Source organism: Typopeltis vanoorti, chromosome 8 (genome assembly GCF_054136105.1).
Source record: "Typopeltis vanoorti isolate ZY-2024b chromosome 8, IOZ_Tvanoo_1.0, whole genome shotgun sequence".
Taxonomy (NCBI): Eukaryota; Metazoa; Arthropoda; class Arachnida; order Uropygi; family Thelyphonidae; genus Typopeltis; species Typopeltis vanoorti.
This window is the reverse complement of record NC_143556.1, coordinates 14,872,237-14,899,743: the sequence shown is the minus strand read 5'-3', so window position 1 is coordinate 14,899,743 and position 27,507 is coordinate 14,872,237. Positions and strand designations below refer to the sequence as shown.

The following is a 27,507-nucleotide window of genomic DNA, read 5'->3' as shown; positions in this document are numbered from 1 at the left end:
TTCCTGACTACATGCCTTGTCAGTGTTTTTTATCACTGTGCTGTCATTACTGCTTGTTTCATTTAGCAGTTTTTCAAAGTAATTACTCCATACTTCAAGGATATCTTTTTCTCCTGTTTTCATGTCACCTTTAATATCTATAACTCCTTTTACAGCACTCTTTCCTCCATTCCTAAGCTTCAACAACCTCCAGAATATTTTGCCACCTTCTTGATATTTATTTTCTATATTCTTGCCAAAGTCCTCCCATGACTTTTGTTTAGCTAGTTTTACACACTGTTTAGCTTTCTTACATTTGTCTCTGTATTCGGTAAGAGTAAAAGCTGACTTATTTGCCAGGAACTTTTGATACGCTTTCTTCTTTTCCTTCACTGCATCTTTAACTTCCTGTGTCCACCAGGGAGTTCTGATTTTTTTTATCCTTGCACACAACCTCACCACATGCCTCTCTGGCAGAATCAATCAATGTTTTCTTCAGAGTTTGCTACTGAATCTCCAAGGTTTGATTCCTGTTCTCAAACTCTTTCATTTTCTTTTCAATAATCTTTCTGTATTTTAGTGTACAGTTCACATCTGAGAACTGCTCAACTTTTATTCGCTTTAAAACTTTCTTGCATGTTATTCTTTTCAATATGAAATTCAATTTTATTCTGCTCAACACTAAATAGTGATCACTTCCAATTTCAAATCCTCTGTACACTCTGGTGTCCTGCACCAGGGAGAAAACATCACTATCAACAATAACATAGTCAATGAGACTTTTCTTATTCCTAGCCTCTTCTCTCCATGTGAATTTGTGCACATTTTTATGTTGGAACATGGTGTTAGTAATAACCAGTCCATGTCCTGAGCAGAAATCCAACAGATATTTGCCATTATAATTAGATTTGCTCTTTTCTCCAAATTTTCCCAAAATATTTTTGTATGTCTCACAGTCATTTCCTACTCTGCTATTTAGATCCCCAACAAGGACAAACTTTTCCTTTTTCATTGTGTCAGTTGCTTTTTCTAAAGCGTCAAAAAAATTCCTCCACTTCTACCTTAGTAGAACCTTCTGTGGGACCATAGGCACAAATAAGTCTCATTGTCCAGTTCCCCATTCTCATATTTGCCCACATTACTCTACTTGAGACTGACTGCCATTCAAGAAAATTAGCCCCTCGTATTTTGTGTTGAATACTATGGCTACTCCTTCTTTTTCTTGATTGTCATTGCCTGAATATAACTTGATTATATTCAGGCAATTTTATTATACTTTGCATTCAGAAATGAGTTGACAGAGAATCTCTACTTTGCAATGAACAGCATAGATTTACTAAGGGAAGGTCATGTTTTAGCAACTTTCTTTCATTCTATAATTTACCATTGAGCTAGACATGCGAAATGGATACACCAATGTACTTTTTGATTTTTCTGTCTTTTGATAGAATACAGTATGGAAGACTGTTGCATAAATTTGGAGAATATGGATTTAGATTATAAAATATTAGCATGACTAAGAGGAGGGGGAGTGAGTGTGCAAAATTTAAGGTAACCAGTTTTCTACCACTAGGCTCAGTCCTTGTCCACTGCTATACAATCTGTACATTAACAAAATTGGGAAAGATTTGACAGGCAACACACCTCTATTTGCCTATGATGCAAAGTTAGGTAAGTTAATCAGGAATGTGGCTGATATGCATACTTGCAGAATGATTTGAATAGGCTGGAATTGTGGGCATGAGAAAATGGATGTCAGTTCAATGTCAGTAAATGTAAAGTCATGCACTTTGGCGTGATTACATATCTTGGATATATTGGATTATGCTAGAAGAAATTGATGAGGCTAAGGATCTTGGAGTGTTAGTAGATAGGAAGTTGAAGTTCAGGGGCATGTAGCAAAGGTTGCAAATAGAACTCAAAAGATAATTGCAATGCTGAAAGGAACTTTCACATGCAAAGATATGGATGTCATTTTGCCTCTCTACAAAGCTCTGATAAAACCTCACTCGGACTCTTTTGTGCAGGTCTTGTTTCCTAGTTTCTGTTGTGATTCTGATACAGCAAAGAGAGTGTAAAGGAGAGTGTCAAAAATAATATAAGGATTGTGGAATACTGATTATGAAGACAGATTGAGAATTTGTGGACTACAGACACTAGCAAACAGTAGAAAGAGGGATGATATGATTGAGACTTACATACTTCTGAAAGGTTTGAAAGGTCATACAGGATTTCAGTTGATGGAATTTTTCATTTTATGGAGGGTGGGGAAAGGACAAGAGGACATCCTTGGAAGCTAAGAAGGAAATGAGAACAAAACTGATTATGTTAATTGCATGTTGAATTAGCCGTCTTGGAAAAAATGAAAATAATAATAATAAATACATGCAAACCAGCCAGTAGAACACACAATTATCATATATAATACACTAAATCACATGTAAAGATATGGATGTCATTTTGTCTTTCTACAACGCTCTGATAAAATCTCACTCAGGCTCTTTTATGCCAATGACATCCAATGACCCTAGCTGCTTCGATTATTTGAATATCTATTTCCATTGGCCAATTTTACCTTTAATCAACTTTCCCAATACTTTAACCACCACTCCTGAGATATGAGTTGGCCTGTGAATTGCTACTTCTTTCATGGTGCTGCCTTTATGTGATGGAACCATCTACCTTCTTTCCACTCCCTATTAACTTTGAGGGATAAAACATACAAATGAGTAACTTCATCAGGGGCAAAGCCAGTTCTCTTGCACATTTGTGTAGTGCATGGCCTGACATGCCATCCATATCATACAAGTGATACATCTTTGCAAGGATGTATCACTTGTATGATACATCCTTGCAAAGTAATTACTCAGCAGTTAAACTATTTCCTCTACTGTCACCTTTCTACTACCAGTATTGATTAAATTCATCCTTGCATAATCATTATTCATTTTACTTGCTACATGTTGAAAAAACATTTTTTGGATTTACTTTGGCTTGCTTACCTAATTTTTTCTCATAACTTGACTTTGATCTTTCTTGCCCTTCATACTAACACTTTGTATTGTTCATGAGTATGCTGATTACCTTTTTCTTTATAGTTTTTCCACAATGTTTTTTTTTTCCTCAGCTTCTGTTTTAACTTAACCCCATTCACTAATTGATTTATTCTCCTGACTGTGGATATGCAGTTTGATAATGGTTCTCTCAGGCAATCGCTGATTACTTCCAATGCAGTACAGTGCTACCTTGCAATTCAACACTAATCCGTCGCTGAACTAATGTCGGATTGCGAAACTCTCGAATTGCGGGACAATATTTCCCATAGATAATCAATATTTCAAATAGATTAATTCCTTGTCAGACCCCTATCCCACTCCCCCATTAGGGGGAGTGGGAGAGAAATACGCCATATTATTTACTTTACTTATTTTACTATTGTATAACACTAAATTACAAAATACACTATTGTATACACAACACATACAATCACTATTGAGCCTTAGATGTTGGAAGGGAGTCTTCTTTATCCTGTTCTACTTCTTCTCGTCTCCTCTTTGCTTGAACAGGGATGAGGAACTAATCAAGGGTGGACTGTCTCTCTCTCTCTCTTTTTCAAGATGGTTTTGAAGTGATGGTGTTGTTGAACAAGTCTGTCATTCTACTCACATCAGCAGTGTTGGGGTGCCATTCCAAACAGACTGCACCTTCTTCCAATGGAATGAAACTTCTTTAATGGCAGCTGTTGGCATCAGCCCTTTTTCCCTGCCATCCTCTTCTTCAAGTGAAATTCCTCTTTCTCTCTCCTTCGTTTGCTATTCGCTGAGTGCTCTGAGTTCTTCCATGGTCAGTTCGTCATCGTGATCCTCCACAAGCTTTTTCTACATCAGCCTCATCAACCTCTTCTATGTCGAGATTCTCTGCCATCGAAATGATCTCTCACATTGCTGCAGCTGCTTCTGATTCTCCAGCTGCTTGGTCTGCACTGTTGTCATCCTGAGAAAAATTAGAAACGAGTTTCTTCCACGATGCATGAAGGGTTCTCTGTGTCACTCCACCTCAGGCAGTTTTAATAAAGGAAATGGCGTGGAGAATGTTGAACTCGGTCTTCCAAAAGTCCTTCAGTGTCTTGTCAGAAGAGTGAGTCACGTCAAAAAGCCATGAGAACAAAGCCTTGGTTTAAAGTTTTTTAAAACATGCAATCACTTCTTGATCCATGGGTTGGATCAGTGATGCTGTGTTTGAAGGCAAGAACTGGACTTTGATGAAGTCAAAGTCAATTTCAAAAATGTCCTCTAAGTCTTGAGGGTGGGCACTAGCATTGTCAAGGATCAGCAGTGTTTTCAAAGGCAAATTGTTGTCATTGAGGACAATACGCTCAGGGCAAACACCTTAAAAATCCAATCTTTGAAAACTTGCTGGTCTACCCAGGCTTTTGCATTGGATTTCAAAATCACTGGCAGTTTGGACTTAATGATTTCTTCCCAAAGCACTGAGGATTTTCTCAGTGGTAGACCAGAAGTGGCTTTAGTTTAAAGTCTTCGCTTGCATTTGCTGCCAATAATAAGGTAAGCCTATCTTTCATAGCCTTATGTCCTGGGAGCTTCACTTCTTGTGTGATGTAAGTTCTATTTGGCAAGCGCTTCCAAAATAACCCTTTTTCATTCCCGTTAAAAATTTGCTGTAGCAGGTAGTCTTTCTTCCTGATTAAATCTTCAAATTTTTTCACAAACTTTTCTGCAGCCTCTTTATCTGCACTAGCAGCTTCCCCCTGTCTGAGAACACTATGGATGCCTGTTCTACCTTGGAATCTGTGAAACCAGCCTCGACTTGCTTTGAATTTCTCAGTTTGATCTGAGCTACATTCTGGAGAATTCTTCAAAAATTAACCTAGCCTTCTCACAGATCATTGCCTGAGTTACTGGATCTCCTTTCATCTGTTTTTCTCTAATCCAGGTGATAACAGCTTTTCCATCCCTTCATTGATTGAAGATCTATTCTTGTCAGAAATGTTCATTGCACCAGCAGACACCCTAGCACCATAATCTTCTCTCTCTGTTGTCAAAAAGTTGCCATAGTTGACCTAGGAATGCCATACTCTTCAGCTACATCTGTAATTGTTCTACCTTTCACTACAATTTCTTTCTTCTTCTCTATTCTCAACACATGTGCTTCTTTCCTGAATTATACCTCTGTTCACTTCTCTTTGGACCCATTCTTAAATTTCACTCAAAAACTGTGAATGCACAAAATTTTTACTTTCTGAAAAATGCAGAATTGAAAATTAGCACAAATAACACAAGCAAACACCAATGCATCCCAACAAGAAATGACAAATGACATCACACAATTCCATGCATGTGCTCTTGCCCGCGAAATTCAACTGTCGAATTGCAGGACGTCGAATTGTGAGGCACCACTGTACTGACATTTTTCTTTAAGCCATAAATTAAAGAGGCCAAGAAATTATATTCTTGGTTTTAATTCTTTATCCGAGTGAGAAGACAATGTTTTGTGCGTGAAGTATCTTCATGACTGAGCTACTTGTATATAGAGGCTAATGATTTCACATCGAGTGCAAGATATGTATTAAAGAGAGCAAGAGCATGTAGTTTGGTTTCCTATACACATGTATCCTTCTGATGATGACCTCAATGCAGGGGTCAAAACGGCTTGTTATTTTATTAACAATAAGTAAAGTAATCATTTTAACATGTTTTTTGTGTCCCTAAATTCGGAAATATGAATGCTGATCACCATGTAACCTTAAAAGAAAGAGATTTCACTCAGTTGTCTTAGTATGTATCCCATAATGCAAAAAATACACCCTTTTGGATGTGTATAATACTATGCATAATGGGAAGGGCCACTACCAGACCGGTTTTGGCCTTTATTGAGGTCTCATCAGTGGGAGCCAGACCTGGATGAGATACCAAGGTTGAAGTAATGCAGAAGTCATATATTCCTCATATATAATTAATAAGGTGTCAGGCCTTATTAATTCTCATCCAGATTATTAAAATAATCTGGATGAGATTCCAAATATTTATGTCCTTGCTGAACAAAGATGGCTTGTGTGGTCACTTTTCCCTGATGGGAGGCAGAGTTTCTACCATAGTAATGGATACATCTTCTGATGCTGTTACTAGATTAAGCGTTCTCAAACCCAGGATTCCTCTTTGATATGCTAATTCAGGTAATTATCTGTTATGCAACCATTATTCTAATTTACTCATGCATGCCATCCAAACTTCCATTACACTTCCTGATCTATAGCAGCAACCAACAATATATTTTGTCCTATTGGCCACTTTCTTGCACTAGACAATCTCAAATGAACCATCTTTCCTATACCTAAAATCCTCCTTAACTTATATTTTTATTGTTTGAGCTATCATCAGCACTAACCCACTTCCTGTCCTGTTCCGTCTCCCTTCCTGGAAAATACAATACGCAGTGCATTCTATCCTTGTAACTATATGATTTTCTGTTAAGCAGGTCTTACTGATGCATATATTTTTTGGTCAAGTTGAGCTGACCAGTGCCAAAACTCATCTCCTTTATTTCTGATACTGCTAGTATTCATGTGCATGTGTTTTGCATTCCCTTGTATAATATTGTTACCAACATATTCAGATTTGGAACCTGTGAAAATGCATTCATCATTGTATAATTGCTTCCTAACACTCATTTGCTATGGTTATTGTCAATTTTCTGTAGAGCAGCAGCAATTGCTGGACAAGAATAAATATGGACAGGTGTTAGTTCAACTCCTGTCCATATTTATTCTTGTTCAGCAATTGCCACAATTGCTGGACAAGAAATAACCACAATCATCACCAGTTTTTGCATGTTTCATAGCTCCTACTATGGTCAAGTAGGAGCTATGAAAATTCAGCCTACTACTGGCTGAATTTTCATGCTTTTAAAATGTTCCATCCCTAATCTGGTGATGATTGTGGTTATTTCTCTATTTTCATTAATTTCACTGATTTCATTCTTCTTCTTGATAGTTTGTTTTACCAATCTTATTTTGGCAACAGAGTTAGCATCAGTTAGTGATAGTGAGTGTAATTTTTGAGGTAAGTATCTTGCTTCTTTGGCTAGTGTGTCTGCTCTTTCATTGCCTTCAATATTTTCATGGGCTGGTATCTATCGCAGTGTGCAGTTCTTATTTTTCAAATTTAAGGTTGTTAGTAATTCATGAATTTCCTGTGTGAGTTTTGTTTTTCCATTTTTTAATGCCTCAAGTGCAGATTTTGAGTCGCTGTAAATGGTTATTCCTTCTGTAATGTTTATTACTGGATTTGAGAGATAAATTTGAGAGCTGTTTGTATGCCTGTTAATTCAAAAGTGAAGTTTGAAGCTATTTTGTCAACTGTGGTTTTGATTTGCATTTCCTTGCCTCCAGGTAGAGTTAGAAAAACACCTGAACTTCCTTGGTTGAGTGCTTCATCAGGTAATCCATCAGTGTAGGCAATGGCATGGTTTGGATTATTTAAGTGATGTATAGTGTCAAGTCCTTTTCTTTTATTTTCTTGCTGTGAATCCTTTTTTGAACAAGGTCTGAGGAGATTTAAATTTATCATTGTGTTTTTTGGTAGAATAGTGGAAAAGAGTGGCTCTTTGCTTATTTCAATGGATAAGTGCTCAAAGTCAATCTGTTTTCTAATTTCTTGATCATAGAGTGGCTCTTTGCTTATTTCAATGGATAAGTGCTCTAAGTCAATCTGTTTTCTAATTTCTTGATCATATTGTAATGTAGATGATCTCTTTAGTCTAGATTTTAGTGAATTTTAGTCTATTGTTAAAGTCATTAAGGAATGCTTGTAAAAAATAAAAAATTACACAGATATATCCAAGACAAAAACACCAAGCTGACACGACATAGCCTCCACTTTTCCCCACGAGTTCTGAAGATGATGCACTGTTGAAATGGCTCACACCCCATCCCTAATCTTCTTCCATCATATTCTATCCTCCTTTCCACAAAAAAAATTGTTTTTCACCTTCTCCCCAAAGAATTCTCAGCCCACCGGTATTCGAGGCAAGAGGTATGCGAATTTTAAAACCCGGGTTTTAAAATTCACATACCTCTTGCCTCACCCACAATTCTCCCCCATCTGTCCATCTCCACATTCCCCCCCCTCCCCTCCTTCCAGTCATACTTCAGCAGTAGTACAAATGTATATCACCATATGGTGGATGCTACTGAATAAGAAGACAACCAGGAACATCCTACAAAGGTATGTCCAAAATTATTCTTTCCATATGTTCTTCATTTTTCTGTCTTTAAAACATTAGTAATGTCCTAAAAAATTGAGTAAAAAGTCAATGACATTATAAAAAAGGGTATTCCTGAAAAAAATAGACCAAAAAAGCCATAAAAATTAATATTTATTTAGAGGAGTAACATGGAAATTTTTCCAGAAATAATACCTATGAAAAATATATTTATCCATAAATTTATTAATATATCATTACATAAATAAATTGCTTTTGGAAGCTATTCATATGGTTAACGCATGCATCTCTGTTACCCTGATTATATAGGTTCCAATAATTGCATATATTTTAGCGTAGAAAAAAAAAAATCGCTATGCGATTAAGTATTATAATTTGTATTTCATAAACATGAGAAAGTGAGAGGAAGTATTTCAGTTTTTGAAGAGTGATGAAACAGATAAATTTTGATATTTTATGCTAATCTATGTGCTATTTTATCTTACTTAATTAAAAAAAATTTTTTTTTTTTTTATGAATTACATTTGCTCCTATCAGATTTGGGACATTTTATATGTTCTTTATTAATGTTTTGCTGTTTTAGGTTGTCACACGCTTTATTCATCTCCTTGGACATCGCATTTTGGGTGCCTTACAAAAAGGAGTTAGTTTAACAAGTAAGACTAGTATAAAAATATTTATGTAAGTAACATGTAATATACAATTGATTTTTATATTCTGAATTGTCATCCTGTACATTATTCATGTCATATAACCAAGTTGAAATTATTTTCCCTTCATATGAGAAGATATGCCACTATATCTTTGCCCTGGGCATAAAAATAATTTCAGATGAGTTATTGTCAAATGAATTCATACTAATCAAGGATGTTTTGACTAAGCTATAATCAGTGTCAGTCAACATGAAATCATATATCAGGATTTGGTGTTGACATTAGGGAAAAATACTTTGTTTTATGAAATAGAGAAGACTCACATTAAGTGAAATTGATTTTTGAATTGGAATTTGCATGTTTTCAAGCTATTAACCAACCTCCCCATTGACCAAAATGGATCAAACACATGAACTACCTTATGAATATTTAAAGATGAAATTTTGAACAGCTTTTTGGCTTTCATCATGTACTGTAATTACCTCACCTTTCATGAATCCTTTAATTCAGAGCCATTATAAATTAAGAGTTGAGTTGACATTTGAAATGCATGATTAAAGTGAATTCTTTGACTTGAAATGTTCAGAATCAGAAATTGGCATCCAGTATTTTTGCATTTAATATTATTATATACTGGCACCTCAATTAAGTCCATAGACTCATCATGGAAGGTCTATTTTTAAAATATTAATCAACAATTGTCAATATCTGTCATATTTTGCCTTAAAATCATTTATTGACAAAGCGCGCGCACGCACGCACACACACACACACACACACATTTGACTTGGACAATCTATTCCACTCATTCACCACTCTCGAAGCAAAAAAAAACTAGTCCTCATGCCCTTGCTAATCACACTTTTACTCAGTTTATATGGATGACATCTGATTTTCTTCACATTATTCATATATGGAAATATTTTATCCAAATCAATCCTGTAACCCCCCTTCCCGAAGCAAACTTATATGTTTATCACATCTCCCCTTATCTGCAGGTCAACCAGCTTCTCTAACCCCACAAATCTTAAATCTCCGCTTATGTGGAGCATCATACAGTCTTGTCACCATCTTAGTTACTTTCCTCTGAATCTGTTCCGCCTTATCCACATCTCCAAGAAATCCAGGCAACCAAATTTGTGCACAATAATCCAGATGCCTTATAAAGAGGAATAATGATCTTCTTATCGCTGCATGCCAGGTGTTCCTCAATAACCAGGTAATCCTATGCGCTATTATTTTATCCTCTTTTGCAATATGCCCACTGAATTTCAACTCCCTATCCACCAACACCCCCAAATCCCTGGCTTCAAGTTTCTGGAGTACAGTCCCATCAATATGGTACACTCCAAAATGCATAACCTCACGTTTCACTACATTCAATTGGCATCTGTTCTCCTTTGCCCATACTGCCAGTCTATTTAAATCATCATGTAAAATATCAACAGACTTTTTGTTGAGTATTGCTCCACCTAATTTTGTATCATCTGCAAACAATGAGATATTTTCCCTCAGATTATTTCCTATATCATTGATGATCAAATTAAACAGTAATGGTCCAAGTACAGAGCCCTGTAGCAGACCACTAGTGACAGGCCTTCTACAGGACTGTGCACCCTTATAAAGTACTCTCTGATATCTCTCCATCAGACACGTTCTTATCTGCAACACCATTTTCATATCCAGTCTCATTTGATGAAACTCATGTATCAGGATTCCATGTGGTATCTTATCAAATGGCTTTGCAAAGTCCAACAGTATGACTGTGTGGCCATTACATTTATTCAGCTTGACTGTCACCTTATTATAGAAGGTGAGTGAGTGTGTTACTTAAGCATGACGTACCCTTCACAAAGCCATGATGCCCCTCCATACGATATCCCATTGCTATCCACCCAGTCCTGAAATTTGCCCTTAACCAACTTCTGTGTAATACTTTGACTACCACTCTGGAAATATTCTGAAAATTTTGTTTGTTCACAAGAGATATAAAAATTGATTTCACATGTGCAAAAATAAATAAAAATAAATAAATTGCATCTAATTTTAAATGTGATGTGAAATTAATCTTAGCAATACATTACTGGAAATATTTGCAATCTTTTAATGAAATGAGTTGTATTTGCAGTTGTATTTTCTTGAAATCAGTTCAGTGGAACATTATTTTATTCAGGCATATTTCATTTTCATGAAAATATTAGAAGAGACCTCAAGGGAGGGCACATGTCAGTTTCACCACCAGTCATACCTTCTCTTGCTTTAATTTACCCTTTCTGTACTCGTGATTCAAAAGGCAAGCAATTTGAATCATGCACTGCTCTCGGAGGGAAAAAATCTTACTTTCACCCCTTTACTGCATTCATTCTCAACTTTGGCAGATGCCCTCTCATCCTCACCACATCCTTCATAAAATGAAAAATTTCATCTACAGGTGTCCTGTATGACTCTTTTAAAAGTTTTTATGTCTATTATATCACCCCTCTTTCTCCCGATTGCTAGTGTTTGGATTCCACAAATTTTTAATCTCTTCGTAATCTACATTCCACTTTTTTTTAGTCCAGATGATGTTATATTAATGCCTTGTAATGAGACAAAATGACTTCCTTACCTTTACATCAGTGTTTGTTTAATCATTGCAATTATCCTCTGAGTTGTATTTGCAGTCTTTACTATATTGTCCTTGAACTTCAATTTCTTGTGAAGAACTGAGTTATAAATAGCTGTTTTTTTCTTTTTGTTTAATTTCCTATTGGTTACTTCATCTTATTGTTTTGAGAAAAGAAATAAAATAATCAAAATGGCATGTCTAAAGAGAAGTGTTTCTTCTTAGTTTGATTATTTCAGTGACTATTTTTTTTTTTCTTGGCTTAGCATCATTTGTTTCAGGAGATAGCAAACACCTCAAATTATTTACATTTATCATCATGCATATCAAGGAGGCCTAAATGGCCTAGCATGGCCTGTTCTGGCCTTAGAAGTCATTGTTGAATCGTTTAAGAGGACGTCCTGGTTTTCTTTTTCCTAATGGCTTGTTTTGGTAATCTTTCTGATTTCATTCTTTGAATGTGTTTCATCCATTTATGTTTATATTTTTAAATTTTTTCTATTACTGGTTCTTGGTTTAATTCTTTTATAATATCTTCGTTTCTTTTGTGATGAAATAGGGTATACTTTGCAGTTTATCTCATAAACTTCATTTCTGCTGCTGTTAATCTTTGTTTGTCTTTTTGTTTTATTGTCCAGATTTCGCTTCCATACATTAAGACTGGTAGGACTAATGTATTGTATACTTTTAGCCTGGTTCGTTTTTGAACTAGGTTTGGTTTAAATATAGAGTTAATTACACCTGTTATTTTTAAATATTTTGCAATTTTTATGTTTATATCTTTTTCATATGTGATCGTACATCCTAGGTAGTTAAATGAATTCACCTGTTCTAAGATCTTGTTATCCATTACTATTTTACTTCTTGCTGGATCTTGTCCTTTAAAGGCCATAGTTTTTGATTTTTCTGTTGATATTATCATGCCATAATCTTCTTGGATATCTCATTTAGATCTAAAATAGCTTTCTGTAAGTTATCTTCAGAATTTGTAATTATTTGGTTGTCGGCAAAGAGGAGAGCGTTTAAGTTAACTGTAGGAGAAAGTTTAATTCCTTGATGTAAATTTTTATTCCATTTTATTATTATTTCATTTAAGTAGATATTAAAAAGAGTTGCTGAGAGGGGACATCCCCTTGGTTATCTCTCGTATATGATAGCTCGTGATTTAATCTTATTTGTATTTGATTATTCAGAAACCTTAAAAGGAAATTTAAGGAAGCCTGCGAAAGCCTGATAAATCACCCAAATATCAACAACAAAGATGGCATGAAAATTCCAAGGATCTGGATGGCGCACATTCAGCCTACCTAATATATAAGATCCAGCATAAGTCAGGACTCTAGCCAATCTTCTGCTAGTATTCGAAACCATTCCATACCAACTGGCTGGAATGTGTACATGATGTTAATATATGTATATAGATAAATACTTGTTGTAGTGCCCAATGCATTTCTACAACCAACAGATAACACTAATAATAGGACTCTAACGTTGATGTATAATTTATTTTATTTTATTTTATTTTTTTATTTTTTCACCAGAGGTCAGGCCAACAATTGTTGTAGCGGTTGGTCAGTGTCTTTAACAAACCAGTCTGACTGTAGTGTAGCTTGTTTTCTGTGTATAGTTGTATGCTCCAGAAGATGACCTTGACATAAAGGTCGAAATGTCGAATGTAGATTTTAGTTATATTAAACTAAAGTTTTTATTCAAACACGGTAGTTGTCTCCATAATTTTCAAAAATGCATTCTGATCACCGCGTAAGCCTAAAAGAAATTATTCCATGATTCTCTGTCTTTTTCTGACTTCTCTTTTAGCTGTGGCTCTTATTCTTTTATATTCTATTTCATCTTCTAATCTTTTACTGCTTAACCATTTGTGATAGGCTTCTTTTTTCTTTTTGATTATTTCTTTGATTGTATCATCCCCCATCTTCAGTTTTTTTCTTTTATTGACTTTTTTGGTCTTTCTAGCTTTCATTTGCTGCTGCATTTAGTATCGTTTTTATATTAAGCCATTCTATTTCTATTTCTTCATTTTGTTTTATTTTATCTAGATATTGGTTAATTCTTTGTTCATATAGCCATTGTACATTTGTGTCATTCATTAGTCTAGTTTTATAAACAAATGTTTCAATTTTTCTTTCTTTTCTTGTTACTTGTAGCCATTTGGATGGTAATCTTAATTTTATTTTAACAAGGAAGTGGTCACTGCTTATTTCATATCCTCTGTGAACTCTAACATCTAGTGAAAATTTTGATGTCTTTTCATTTAATATGAAGTAATCTAATATTGATTTCCATCCTCTTGCTGCCCAAGTATATTTATGTATGTCTTTATGTTTATAGAAGGAATTCATTATTTTTTGGTTATTATAAACTACAAAGTCAATCAGTTTTTTACCATTCCTGTTTAGAGTATGTTCTTCATGTATTCCTATATTATTATTAATTTTTGTGTTTCCAATTCTTGCATTTAAGTCTCCTGCTAAAATTATGTAATCATTTTTATTTATTTTATTATATATGTTTTGTAACTGATTATAAAAATCAATATTATCCTGTTCTCTTCCTTCTTCTGGGGCATATAAGCCAATTATTGTTAAATAGCCTCTATCTATTTTTATTCTAGCTTCTATTATTCTTTCATTCCATAATTTATAATGTTTTAACTGTTAGGAATCCAGATCATGATCAGAAATGTGTTTTGCATTATGGGAGATACTAAGGCAAGCGATCAGAACTTATTCATCCTTTAACCACGAGTTGCCCCAGTCCTGAAAATACTTTGGGTGCAATCTCTGTTTGCTTACACTTGGATAAAGGATTAAACTAAATGTATAATTGGTAAACTAGCAGTATATGAGATAGCATTCAAACCAGTTTTAAGTTATGGATCTGAGAGTTGGGTTTGAAATAAAGCACTTGATCAAACACTAGAGACCACAGATATGAGAGTTATGAGAAAAATTACGGGTGTGAACAGATGATATAAGTGGCAGAATCATTGAAAATGAAGATATTAGAAAGGAACTTGATGTTGTTAGCAACAAAAATGTTTGAGAAGGACTAATATCAGGTATTATGGTTTACTAAAACAATTTGGTAGAAAAGATTAGCAAAACAGGTGTTTACTGCCAAGATGGTAGGATTAAGATCCAGAGGAATACCAAGATCTAGGTGGACCGATTCAGTCAGAAGTGCCTTAGAAGACCAAAATTGAGAAATGACAATATTGGAGTGCTAACAAGTAACAGACTGATTTAGAAGAGAATTGTTGATATGTGATTAATAATAATGTAAATTTTATCCATGTACTGCTGTCATAGTAGCATATATATCCCTTGAGGGCACATATCAGGAAATTGATGATTCTGCCATCTGTTCACTGCCTGAATTTTTCTCAGAACTCTCATATCTGTAGTCTAGGGCTTGATTTACTTCTTTTATTTCTAACCTGACTTTCTATACTGTTAGTTTAGTTTGATTAATTACTCTCTTATCCCATATAAATTTTTTCACCTGGCTTCCCACCTTATCAGCTTATTGTTGTCTATTTCCAAATTGAAATATATCTGTGTTCTTACCTCTTTTCACAGTTTGTCTTCTTATTGCTGACTTGTATATCATAATTTGTTACATAATCCTGAATACTTGCACTTGATTGGTTTAGGATTACAACATTATCTGTATAAAGCAAAGAGCTTATCTCCAATTATTGCCACTATACTCCATAATGTGATCCATATGGATGATAAATAAGCGAGGAGATATTGGGCACCTGATTTTACGTTAAACCATCTTCCTTTACCTTCAGTTCTAACTGCTGACTTAGATATAGACTGCACCACAATGCTCTGTATAACGTTTCATTCACCCCATATAACTGTTTTTGCTTTTTTCCAGATATATGAATGAAGAACCTTGTTATGTTGCTACAATTTCTTGTAAAGTGAAAATCTGTTCTTCATGACCCCAATTTGACCTGAACCAAACTTGTTTTTCTGCAAATTTCTCTTCAACACTTTTTCTTAGCCTCTACTCAAGAATGCATGCACAAATTTTATCTGGAATACTTAGTAGGAAATTCTGCTTTCACTTGGCTATGCTACAAATTATATATTTAATTTAATCCTTTATCCAAGTGTAAGCAAAGGGTGTTTGCGCCTGAAGTATTTTCAGGTGCAAACGCCCTTTATTTATCATTTTATAGATGGAAATTATCAGAGCATTAGTCCAGTTCAATTATATGAGCAGGCCTTCCGAATTTTGCAGTGTGGTCAATGTAAAACTATTATACCTTCATATTCTCTTCATTGCATTCCACTTGAATACTTTCTACCACTGTTCTATAACTTTGTGTTTCACATTTAGTCATTTTTGAAAGTAATTTCTGGATAGTAAGAACATATTCAGTTTTTAAATAACCTTTATCATCTATAATTCTTCTATTGCAAAATAGTAAAGTCATGCACTTCAGGTTGAAAAGTTACATATTGTGTATCGCATTGATAGTACTGGATTACAGAAAATTGATGAGTCTAAGGACATGGGGTAATGGTGGACACAGAGGTGAAGTTCAGAGGCATATTGCAAAAGTTGGTAAAACAGCTCAAAGGATTACTTGGATATTGAAAAATGTGCTAACAAGTAAAAACAGGGAGATTGTTAAGGCTACGATTCAACCACACCTTGACTACTGTGAAAAGATTTGGCCACCTGGGTTTATTGGGCATCAGGAGGTGGTGGAGAGGATTCAGAGATAAGTGACCAAGCTGGTAAAATGAATCTGTGGAATGCTGCCTATTAGGATACGTTGAAGATTTGTGGGTTGCAAAGTTTAGTTAATAATGGAAAAAGAGGGCACATGATAGAAAGTTGTTAAAGGGGTTCTATAAGATTGACACAAACGAAATTTTTCATAACAAACAGAGAAGGAACTAGGAGTCATCAAATGAAAATTGTGTAAGAGAGTGTGATTAGTAAAGGTATGCAGACTAGATTTTTTGTGTGAACTGGTGAATGAGTGGAATCGATGGCCAAACTTAATAGTGAGTAACCTAACAGTGACTGAGTTTAAGAAGAGGTATATATATATATATATATATATATGATAGGTTTTGTGCATACAAGGTCACACGTGTATATAACATCTTGTATCAAGATGGAGAGAGAGAGCTTTCCATCACAAACCTCACATAAAGTCCTCTTATGCTGAGATGGCAGCAGTTAAGAAAATGACAAAAGAGTCAAAAAGCTATATTACTGTCTCACCATCTTACAATTTTGGCATATCTAAAAATGCTATTATCTTAATTGATCTTGCTCAGTTTTTGGAGCATATTAATCACACAAAGTATTACTGCATCATTCCTGAAACAGGTCCTAAAATGGTCTTTGTAGATGAGAACGTACTAAAAAAAATAATAAAATAAAAATAATGGCAAGAATGTTACATAAAGAAAACTTCTTTTCTTTGAGGCTTACACAGTGGTCAGAATACATTTTGGAAAATTATGGAGACAACTACCATGTTTGATTAAAACTCTTGTTTAATATAAACCAAAATCCACACTCGACGTTTCGACCTTTATATCAAGGTCATCTTCTGGAGCATATATACTATATACAGAGAAACAAGCTGCACTACAATCTACATGGTTTGCTAAAGGAGGAGCAACAAGTTTATATATATATATATATATATATATATATATATATTAACAACATGATTATATATATAAATTCCAACCAGTTAGTATGGAATGGTTTTCAATACTAGCTGAAGGTTGCCTAGAATCCTGAAGTATGCTAGATACTAAATATTAAGTAGGCTGAATATGTGCCATCCAGATTCTTGGAATTTTCATGCCACCATTATTGTTGATATTTGGGTGGTTTATCAGAATTTTGCAGGCTTGCTTAAATTTTCTTTCATACCAGTTTTTGTATGGTGTAAAGAGTGGGTATTTTTCCAGTTAATTTGGTGTAAGGTGTTTAGAGCATGATCTGAGAGGCCTGCTTCACCAAAATTGTTATATTTAATGTGTCTTATGTGTTCTTTCTTACGTATAGGGATTGTATGGTAAGTTACAGATGCAGTGGATGCAGTAGACTCCAGGATGTGCTAATGGGAGGAGAGGATCCTTGGAGGAGTTGAATATGTTTTTAAGTTTTGTAGGTGGTTTAAAGGTGGTATTGAGATTATAATGGTGTAGGATTCTGTTGATTTTTTCTGATAACTCTAATGTATGAGATGGCTATGAATCTACTGTAATCTAGATTCTTTTTTGATGATGTTTTATGAAGAACTTTATCAATAATATTTTTGTTATTGCCATTATTTATAAATGTGTCGCTGATGATTTTTAGTTCTTGTTTAAGAGCTTGTTGGTTAGAGCGAAATTGTTATAGCTCTGTTTTTAAGGGTGTTAATGACACCATATTTTTGTGATGGGTGGTGGTATGAATTAGCATGTATGTATTGGCCAGTGTGTGTGGGTTTGCGGTAGACCGTGAAGGATAGACTGCCTGAAGGAAGACGTGTGACTAGTGTGTCTGGGAACGGGAATGAGTTCTGATTTTCAATTTTGAGAGTAAATAGTATGCATTCATGTTGTTTGTTCAGGTGGCTAAGGAATGTGTTTAATGTTTGTCGCCCATGTGCCAGATAACAAACACATCATCAGTGTATCTAAGCCACACTGTATGTTTTAGGGTGAAGAAATCAAGAACACTTTGCTCAAAAGCCTCCATGTAGAAGTTAGCCCATGGATGTACCTTCTTTTTGTAGGTAAAATTTATTTTGCCACACTAAGTAACTGGAACGTAGTACGTGGACAAAAAGGGCTGTAATGTCGGGTGGAAATTTGTTCCTTAGGAGAAGAATTGTGTCATTGATTGGGACATTTGTGAAAAGGGCAGAAACATCGAAACTGACTAATAGATCATCTTTGTTGAGTGTTATGTTTTTAATTTTGTTTATAAAGTGTTGTGTGTTCTTTATATAGGAGGGGGAATGACCTACCAACTTCTTGAGTGTTGATGCTAATTTCTTGGCTTGATGGTAATTAGGGCTATCTATTCCTTTCACAACCGGTCGAAGCGGCACATTTTATTTGTGTACTTTCGGGACACCATATATTCTGGGAGTGCAAGCGTAACGGGGTATAAGTTGTTTAACCATGTCTTGATGGCCAAGAAGTGATGGACTTAAGTAATTTCTCGGTTTTTTCCCTTTATTCTGTTTCTAGTAGTAAGACTTATACGTTGGTTAGACATAACTAGTAATTAATTTACGGAATTAACAACGCATATAAAGTATATTAATTAAAGATAACTTTAATGAATCACTTCTATATTTCGGCAATGTCACATTGCCATCTTCAGGAACATAAAGATATGGTATGTGCACTAAGGAACTAACAAAGCAAATGAGGAAGAAAGTAAGAAACTAATTTTGTTCCTAAAGTCCTAATGGTGCCCTCCTGTGGGCTAATTTGGTAGTCTTGGCAGTTGGGCTGAAGTTCTCATAATGAAAGTCTCCCAAATTTGGGGCAGTTTCATGCACCCAAATTTGTTGAGGTTAGGAACGTTTTTTAGAGCTGCTGAAGATTCTTTGAATAATCTTTCGTATTTAAACTTGCTGCGATGGATTATTTTTGTTTTCTTCCAACGAATTTTATGGTCCATCACAGCAAGTTTAAATACGAAAGATTATTCAAAGAATCTTCAGCAGCTCTAAAAAACGTTCCTAACCTCAACAAATTTGGGTGCATGAAACTGCCCCAAATTTGGGAGACTTTCATTATGAGAACTTCAGCACAACTGCCAAGACTACCAAATTAGCCTACAAGAGGGCACCATTAGGACTTTAGGAACAAAATTAGTTTCTTACTTTCTTCCTCATTTGCTTTGTTAGTTCCTTAGTGCACATACCATATCTTTATGTTCCTGAAGATGGCAATGTGACATTGCCGAAATATAGAAGTGATTCATTAAAGTTATCTTTAATTAATATACTTTATATGCGTTGTTAATTCCGTTAATTAATTACTAGTTAACTTTATTCTGTTAGTTGGGTTATAGTTTACCAGCTGATAGGTGCTGTTATCGGAGACTAGTTGATTCATCTGATGGATGGATGTTGACCTGTCAAGGACAACAGTGGCATTGCCTTTATCCGATTTTGTTATAATTATGTCTTGATTAGCTGTCAATGACTTGATTGCTGCTAGCATACTTCAGGACTCTAGGCAACCTTCAGCTAGTATTGAAAACCATTCCATACTAACTGGTTGGAATTTATATATATAATTATGTATATAATACACACACACACACACACACACACACACACACACACACACACACACACACACACACACACACACACACACACACACACACACACACTTGTTGCTCTTCAGTCCAATGTAATGTTACAACCAATAGATAATAATAATAATAGGACTCTAGCATTGATGTAAGTTTTTTTTTTTTCCCACCAGAGGTCAGGCCAATAATTGTTGTAATGGTTGGTCAGTAACTTGAGCAAACCATGTAGATTGTAGTGCAGCTTGTTTCTTTGTATATAGTATATATGCTCCAGAAGATGCCCTTGATATAAAGGTTGAAATGTTGAGTGTGGATTTTGGTTTATATTAAACTAAAGTTTTACTCAAACATGATAGTTGTCTTCATAATTTTCCAAAATGCATAAAGAAAAACTTCCACAGAAAACAAATGTTCCTCTGTATCCACTGAATTTGAAGTAAATAGTAAATGAAACAACCAACTGAGATGCACTGGAGGAGGAGGAGATAGAAATTGGCTGTTCATAATCCCCAAAATCCAAGCCAGAAGAATATAAACCAGACAGAGTAAGGCCTCAACCTCTCCGAAATTTAAGTTTAAGAAACCAATGGATTAGGAAAATTCTTAGTGGAAAGCTATGAATTTTGCCAGCATGTTGATATCAAGCCCTTCTGCAGAATATGTTTTTGCACAAAGGCTTGATATGTTTCTATCTACAGAAGACATTCAAAACCCAGTGAGGACCTCACTTTAAGGCATTCACTATTACTCATAAGGACAGAGTAATTGTTTGTAACTGTAAACCATTGCAGACATTCTAGGAAAAAGCTATGCAAAAATATCAGCAGTGGCTTTACACCCTTCTGAATTTTTGATATTCAAAGAATGATGAGAGAAACAGTGGCGTTTATCTTTAAATGGGCTACAGCCATCCAATCAGCTGTTTAAGGAGTACTGAAAAGAGCACTCATGCCCTCCACCAGTGCCAAGGGTCCAATGATGTCCATCATGAGATAAAACATTGTCCACTATCTTCCTTGAATTTCCTTCACCCCAACTATATAACAATTTTTTTACCATGAATTTTGCCCCAAATCCAGAACTAACAAACAATTATTGTCCTATTGCTCCAACCAGTTATATTTGTAAGATCTTGGAGAAAATAGTGAATTTTCAGTTTCTGTAGTATTGATCTTTCTAGTCTAGAAAGCATTGATTTTTTTTAACATAAGTGTCACTTTTTTTTTTAGAATACTGTTTGACATTGGACCACTTGATCTATTTGGAAACATCAGTCCTATGACTGATGCTTTCCTGAAATGTAAGCATCTGGTTTTAGTTTTCTTTGACATAGAAAAAGCATATTCCCCTTAAGATGTGATATTAAAAGATTTTTATAATTTAGTTCTCCATCTTTTCATTTCAAACTTTCTCTCTAGCCGAATCTTTTAAGACATTATCATTGCCATATTGTGAAGAGGATGATGTTCTCCATGACTCCATCTTAAGTTTAACATTTTTTACTGTCAAATCATTAACAGAACATCTTCTTCCCACTATAGATGGTACTCTTTATGATAATGGCTTTATGATATATTTCATTGCTGTACCTTGAGGGTCAAGAGTAGCTGCAAACAAGCAATATTCATCTCTTCTTGGGCTCTAATAATGAGTTATGAGATTTCAGCAGGAAAATATGTCAATGCATACTTTTTGCTGAAAATGCAATCTTCACTGGACCCAGAGTTAAGAATAGGACACACATTATCCCAATAGCAACAGAAGCCAGCACTAATATTTGACAAAAAATTTATATTCCTTGCCACATTTGTTAACTAAGAGAAAAGTGCAAGGGAGCACTGAACATACTCTTAAGAATAGAGGTACTGACCATTGGAATTGAAATAGTTTGGCAATCTTAAGTACAACAGGTATGCATGGTAGAATAATATGAAAGGTTTGTAGAGAGACTATAGATAAAGTATAGATTTGTTGAAAGTGTGATATATTGATGGATACAAGTTATTAGCGAATATGAAAGATGGAAGGAATGAAAGTTAGCATAAATGTGGCTGAAAGATTATAAATAATGGAATAAAAGCGAGTGAGACTGTGGGAGTGAAAGAATGTACAAATGAGGAAATGAAAGTGACACAGAAGTGAAAAAAAAGTAGGAATAAGAAAATGGCTCAAAAAGGAATGACAGAATAAGAGGCAGTGACAGAGAGAGAAATTTGAAACCTAGGTTTCTGTGGTTTAGCAGTTCTGTGGGAAGTTTTTGGTATTGAGACTACATTATGATGTAAATAAAGAGTAATAATAAAACTAACAGGTTAATTAACTGAAGATTTTAAACCTAACATAGTGTTCAAAAACAAACTAAATCAAAAGTATATACATTAGTCCTACCAGCCCTCTTTCATTGAAATGAAATCTGGACAATAAAACAAAAATACCAAGATTAATAACAGCTGAAATGAAGTTTATGAGAAAAACTGCAAAGTATTCCCTATTCAATCACAAAAGAAATGAAGAAATTATGAAAGAATTAAACCAGGAATCAATAATAGAAAAATTAAAAATATATAAATATAAATGGATGGAACACATTGAAAGAATGAAAACAGGAATAAAAGCGAGTGAGACTGTGGGAGTGAAAGAATGTACAAATGAGGAAATGAAAGTGACACAGAAGTGAAAAAAAAGTAGGAATAAGAAAATGGCTCAAAAAGGAATGACAGAATAAGAGGCAGTGACAGAGAGAGAAATTTGAAACCTAGGTTTCTGTGGTTTAGCAGTTCTGTGGGAAGTTTTTGGTATTGAGACTACATTATGATGTAAATAAAGAGTAATAATAAAACTAACAGGTTAATTAACTGAAGATTTTAAACCTAACATAGTTCAAAAACAAACTAAATCAAAAGTATATACATTAGTCCTACCAGCCCTCTTTCACTGAAGTGAAATCTGGACAATCAAACAAAAATACCAAGATTAATAACAGCTGAAATGAAGTTTACGAGAAAAACTGCAAAGTATTCCCTATTCAATCACAAAAGAAATGAAAAAATTATGAAAGAATTAAACCAGGAATCAATAATAGAAAAATTAAAAATATATAAATATAAATGGATGGAACACATTGAAAGAATGAAAACAAAAAGATTACCAAAACAAGTATTAAATTACAAACCATTAGGAAAAAGAAAACCAGAATGTCCTATAAAGAGATTCAATAATAACTTCTAAGGCCAGAACAGGCCACTCTTGGCCTAAATCCTTGAAAAGTGTGATGATAAAAAATAAGGGGTACTGGTACATGTACCACCACTGATGATGCAAGTCTTACAACTTATGAAACTTGTTCGGTTTTAATTGCTTATTTTTATTAAACTTTTTAGTTGCATCATAATGTGGTCTCGATACCAAAAACTTTCCACACGGAGAGAAATTGTTGAAATGTAAGATTTGAAGACTCTTTCTTTTAAGGTTACATGGTGATCAGCATTCATATTTATGAATTTAGGGACACAAAACACACATGTTGAAAAGATTATTTTACTGATTAATAATAAAATAATAACTTGATGTTTCGACCCCTGTATTGAGGTCATCATCAGAAGGATACGTGTATAAGAACCAAGTTATATGCTGTTGCACTCTATACATGTAAATTACATCTACGTTGTTAACTAATCTTTTTTCTTAGCCTGCCCTCTAGTGATAAAAAAAAAACTACAATAAACTCTGCTAAAGTCCTCACATACTAGGATTCTTCTGGAATTATACAGTTTATACGATTATCTTCTGGATTTGTACAGTACAGGTTGCTATTGAATATTCAGGAAGAAAAAAAAACACTTCACCAAGTCTTCTTGTATTGAGATTTTTCTTTGTGGTTGCTATGAAGATGGGCCTCCACATTCTTGGAATGGTTAGACCATCATTTTTATTCAGATTCAGATCATGTTTGAGCATTTCACATGCTTTTTAATTTCCGCTCGAACCAAGTTTTGGTGCAGTGTATGGATTTGGTACCTTTCCAATAAATTTGTGGTATGTTTGGAGTGTGTGATCAGAAAGGCCGGCTTTTCCAAAATGGAGGTATTTTATGTGTCATTTGTGATCATCCTTCCTGATTGGCATGGTTCGCCCTGTTTCCCCTATGTATGGTATATTACATGTGCATTGTATTTTGTAAACCCTTGTGTGGGCTAGGTGTGGCAGAGGATTTTTGGAAGAACTGAGTAGGTGTCTTAATTTTGTCAGGGGTTTAAAGGTGATTTTGATGTTGTATTTGTGTTTTTTTCGGAAATGCCTCTAACATATGGTATAGCAATAGCATTCTTGAAATCTTTTTTTATTATTAGTGGTATCTTTGTGGAGGATCTTGTGAACAGCTTTTTTTCACTCTATCCATTTTTTATAAAGGTATGTTTGATGGTCTCATATTCATGGTTACGAGCTTGTTCATTTGAACAAATAGTTTGAGCTCTGTGTTTAAGGGTGCTTATGACCCCTAGTATTTGTGTTCGGTGGTGATAAGAAGTTTTGTGTATGTACTGGCCTGTGTGTGTAGGTTTGCGGTAAATTGAGACGGAGAGACAGCCTGAAGGAAGACGTGTGACAAGTATGTCTAGGAACGGAAGAGAGCTGTTTTTCCCTATTTCAATGGTGAATTGGATGCGTTTGTGTTGTTTGTTCAGGTGGCTAAGGAATGTATTTAGTGCTTCGCAGCCATGGGGCCAAATGGCGAAAATATTGTCGATGCACGCCGACTCTAGAGCTCGTTGCTCAAAGTCTTCCATATAAAAGTTCGCTATTGGGGGAGGGGGGTGATGAGCCCATGGCTGTACCCTATTTTCGAAGGGAAAAGAGGGCCATGATGTCATGTGGAAATATGTTTTGTAAGAGCAAGATAGTATCATTGATTGGGACATTGGTGAAAAGGGATGTTATGTCAAAGCTGACTAATAGATCTTGGTCGTTGAGTGTAATGTTTTTAATTTTGTTTATGAAATGTGTATTTTTTATGTAGGAATGGGAATGACCAATCAATTCCTTGAGTGTGGCCGCTAATTTTTTGGCTAAGTGGTAATTCGAGCTGTCGATTCCTTCCACAATTGGATGTATAGGTGTGTCTGTTTTGTGTACTTTTGTCAGGCCATAAATTCCGGGCATGTGGGCATACTGCAGTATTAATTTTTTAATTGTTTCTTCCGGCCACGTGTTAACTGATTTAAGTAGTTCAGTAGTTTTCTTTTTGTTGCATTGCATGGGGTTGTAATTTACCCCAGTTGAAGAGTTAGCTATTTGCAATTAGAGATGTGGTTAATGAGAACACCTACAAGATCTGCTTTCCAGGAGGGAGTAAGGTAATTCATGCTTTGCATATGAGAAGGAAATGAGCAATAGAGTTAGTGGTGGTTGTGGGAACAAATGATTTGATTGAACATAGGAAGAATATAAGAAATGATAGGAGGTTATTTGAGGAGTGTGAAAGGTTGCAGTGTAGTAGGAGGTTTTCAGCATGTTGCCGAGGTATGACAATGAAAAGTTGTGATAGAGAGTGAGAATCATGAATGGTATGCTGGCAGAGTTATGTGAAGAAAAGGGAGTGCTGTTTGTAGATGTGCGGCATGTATTTGAGGGATGAATGGATTTCTTCAAAAAGTGGCTGATTGTATTTGAGTGGCGTTGGTGCGAGTCCACTGGAAATATTGTTGCTAGAATGAAATACATTGAGCAAAGTGAACAAGAAATCAGAGGAAAGTGAATTGCTGTGCTAGGAGAATTAGAAATATTGGAGATAAAATTGTTTTACTGATTGAGTTTATTATTATTATTATTATTAATAGAGAAAAGATTGCATCCTCTGCAACTTTTGTCTCGGAAACATTACAGGGAAGAAGAGAAAGAAACTCTGGAACGTAAGATGGATACTATGAAAAAAGCATACGAAGATACCTTAAACCCTCCAGGGAGGATATCTCCTGATCCTTCACGTCTGAAAAACCAAGAATCTTCTCTTAAGGCTTGCAACTCAGAATGTAAGGACCTTATATGAAGCTGGGAAGTTAGATAACCTTATACAAGAACTTGAAGCAATGAAAATTGACATTGCTGGTATCAGTGAAGTCAAATGGACTAATAGTGGAAAAATTAACAGAATGAGCCATTCAATTATATACTCATGTGAAAACAGTCATAGGAATGGAGTAGCATTTGTACTAAAAAATAAGATTGTGCAATCCTTGGACTTTGGCCCATAAGTGAAGGATAATTGCATTAAAAATTGCAGCTCAACCTTTTAATATTTTTGTCCAAATATATGCACCTACTTCTGATTACCCAGATGAAGATGTAGAATGTTTCTATGAAGACATTCAAAATGCACTAAACAACACTAAATCAGATGACATAACTATCGTTATGGGAGATCTACATGTTAAAGTAGGCTCAGAAAAGATCTCTTCCTGCATGGGAAACCAGGGCCTGGGACATAGAAATCCAAGAGGAGAAAGATTAATACAGTTCTGTGAAGAAAACAATCTGGTAATAGCAAATACTTTATTTAGCCACCCTCTTAGAAGACTTTCACATGGAAAGTCCCAGAGACAGCTGCAGGAACCAGATTGACTATATAATGATTAAAAAAAGATTCCAGAATAACATCTTATAAGCCAAAACATACCCAGGAGCTGATATTGGATCAGACCACAATCCTGTGATTATTAAAGCAGCAATAAAATTAAAGAAAACAATGAAACCTCTAAACATAGAAAAATATGACCTTGGCTCCCTTAAAAATCAATAAATACAAGATAAATTTTTAAAAGAACTGGCACAATCCACTGCTGTTAATGTTCATGATCCCACCAAGTAGCCTTACCATAAAGATGAGATTGAGGATAGATGACAGAAATTTAAAGAGAGAAAAAAAATGGCAGTAAAACAAAAAATTCCCAAATTTGAGAAGAAGATGAGTAAACCCTGGAAGAATGTCAAGATACTGAAAATGATGGAGGAAAGAAAGAAACACAAAAATCGTCCTGAATACAAGGACTTAAATAAGGAGATCAGGAAAGAATGTAGGATTGCAAAAGAACTATGGCTCAATAAATGCAAGGAAATTGAACTTCTGAACAAAAAGCACAAAACCAGAAAACTTCATGAAAAAGTTAGGCCACTAACTAGCAAATCTTGCAAAAGGGTAGACTCTCATTGCATTGAAGATACCAGTGGAAACATCCTAATGGAGAAAGACAAAATAAGGGATAGACAGGTAGCGTATTCAAAAGAACTCTACAATCATGATAGAATAGATAAGCCAAATGAAAGAAGATTTGCAGAGGCCTACTATTCAAACCTGGGAAGTAACAAATGCCATTAGGAAACTGAAACCAGAAAAAGCTCCAGGAATGGATGGAATTATGGCAGAATATCTAAAGGCTTCAGATGATAAGGCTATAAGATCACTGACTGACATATGTAACAAAATATACGAAACTGGGCACCTGCCAAAAGATTTTAAGCACTCAAGGTTCCTACCAATACCTAAAAAACCGAAGACAATCAAATGTGAAGAATACAGAACAATCAGTCTGATCTGTCAGATAGCAATGTTATGTTATATATCATCCTAGAAAGAAATAAACATAAAATCAAAATGGAAATTAACAAAACACAATCTGGTTTCCAGGAAAATGAAGG

The 27,507-nt window shown here is 34.9% G+C and overlaps 1 protein-coding gene across 2 annotated transcripts in view; it reads left to right on the top strand.

Moving 5' to 3' along the window:
- sws (patatin like phospholipase domain containing sws) overlaps positions 1 to 27,507 on the top strand; it is a 945,916-nt gene that overhangs the window by 377,371 nt on the left and 541,038 nt on the right. For both annotated transcript variants that reach the window (XM_090396526.1, XM_090396525.1), the window contains exon 19: positions 8,804 to 8,876. In XM_090396526.1, the coding sequence (XP_090252652.1) occupies positions 8,804 to 8,876 (73 nt within the window). The remainder of the gene's footprint in view (positions 1 to 8,803; positions 8,877 to 27,507) is intronic.